General features: G+C 33.0%; 1 protein-coding gene across 1 annotated transcript; it reads left to right on the forward strand.

The window, feature by feature from the left end:
- The first annotated feature begins 977 nt into the window (after positions 1-977).
- On the forward strand, positions 978-1,643 carry LOC8288062 (glutaredoxin-C9). The gene has a single exon (XM_002509373.4). It carries the CDS (start codon positions 1,069-1,071, stop codon positions 1,507-1,509), a length of 441 nt encoding a protein of 146 aa, XP_002509419.1. The 5' UTR covers positions 978-1,068; the 3' UTR covers positions 1,510-1,643.
- Positions 1,644-1,973: the final 330 nt, after the last annotated feature.

The following is a 1,973-nucleotide window of genomic DNA, read 5'->3' on the forward strand; positions in this document are numbered from 1 at the left end:
TTAATTATAAACAAACAAGTGGGATCTTTGTATTTTCAAAGAAAAAAAAGAATATGCTTGAAGTGATTTTTGTGTTCACTCGAAGGAGGAGATATCACTTCTGTTTGGTCACAAAGTTTAATGAAAACCTTGTGCTTTTAAATTATTTTTATAATTAATGGAGAAAGAAGTTTAACCGACCTTAAATAAAATTAATTGAGTATATAATTGAAAATCAATGTCACTAGTATACTTTAAAAAACAAAAAGACGTCATGTATCAACTTAAACCCTTGAAAATGGACAATGTCATATACTGATTTCGTAGTAAATTACGTGGAAAGAAAGTTAAGGAAAAAAGAAGCATCATTTAGTTAAGACAATAAGGTTATTAAAATAAAAAAGAATAAATAAACAAACTTGAAAGAAAAAGTCTTTTCTTAGTAACTCGGCATAACTTTCTACCTAGTTGCCTAGAAATTGTTCACCATCTTCTTAAAAACAAGAAAATGTTGTCACCAATATTGTCGTTTTCTTTTTAAATTCAATATCAAACTTAATCTAAAAGATTATGATAAAATATTTAAATATATAAATATTATAAAAAAGATTGGTTCACTTAATGCTAAAAAATATTAAAATTTCAAAGAGAATTATTTGAATTAGGTTTAAAATGTAGGACTTTTCAATTACTTGATTTATCATTTTAGCAGAAAAATGTATGGAAACCTCAATGAAACGAAATTACCCTTTTGGATGATTTTTGAAATTCCCTTTTCGGATTTCTTTTGTTAAATCATTAGAATAATTGGTACAAGTAATATTTTTTTGGCTACAGAGAAATGGAAAGGGTCATGGTTGTTAAGCAGTGAGATGTAGCAACTAGGAATGCGTCTATCAAGTGGTGACGTTAAACCACGTCACCCACAGTCCTGTGACGTAAAACATTGCGTAACTGCGGTTGATGTTAGAGTCTTCCTTTTTCTCCTCCATTAAAAGCCCATTACCCTCAATGCTAATCTCCCCCCTCTCCTTCCTTTCTTATTTCTAAAAAGAATTTTCTCTTGACATTGTGTCGTTTCAATTTATAATGCAAGAAGCAATTCCTTTCAGAACGTACATCCCGGCCACTGCGACCAGCGGAAGCAACCGGCAGTTACCTTCACGAGATGGCGGTAATGTCCTAGTACTAGCCAATGGAGAAAATTATGTACAAAAATTAGTGCTAGAGAATTCTGTTATTGTATTTGGGAAACGAGGGTGTTGCATGTGCCACGTTGTGAAGAGGCTGTTGCTAGGGCTCGGTGTTAACCCTGCCGTGTTTGAGGTGGATGAGAAGGAAGAAACCGCCATAATCGATGAATTATCAATCATAGATGGTGATACAGAAAGAGAAGACGGCGGCCAAGTGCAGTTTCCGGTGGTTTTTGTTGGAGGAAAGCTGTTTGGTGGATTAGAAAGAGTGATGGCTACTCATATTTCTGGTGAGTTAGTGCCCATCCTGAAAGATGCTGGAGCTTTGTGGCTATGACTCGTCTTTTTTCTTTTATTTATTTTTTTCTCAAATCTTAATTCTCTTAGTTTCAATTGTTGTTTTGTTGGGTTCTTCCGCTCAAGAAAATCCAGAGAGGAATATATAATATATATATACAGGAACTTCGCTTCTTTTTCTTGATTTACTCACCTAGGTTAATTTATGAAATTAAGGATCTTGATGAGCTACAGAACATCTAATTTTACTTTTGATCTTGATGTATGTTATAAAAAATTCGGGGAAAAAACTAGAATGTTTTCTTTAACCATTTTTATTCTAATGCAAACGGGTGTATCTAATTAATCCATAGATATGTGCAATTAAAATGCTGGTGCTAAGCCAATTCCTTGGAAATAAATATGCGAATTATTTTAGGTGGTTTTAATTTCTCCTCTCCAATATCGAAGAAAGACAAGTCCAAGAACATGTTTTTTCTTAAAGGCCTAAAAGAAAACTGCCGA

This window comes from Ricinus communis, chromosome 5 (assembly GCF_019578655.1).
Source record: "Ricinus communis isolate WT05 ecotype wild-type chromosome 5, ASM1957865v1, whole genome shotgun sequence".
NCBI lineage: Eukaryota > Viridiplantae > Streptophyta > Magnoliopsida > Malpighiales > Euphorbiaceae > Ricinus > Ricinus communis.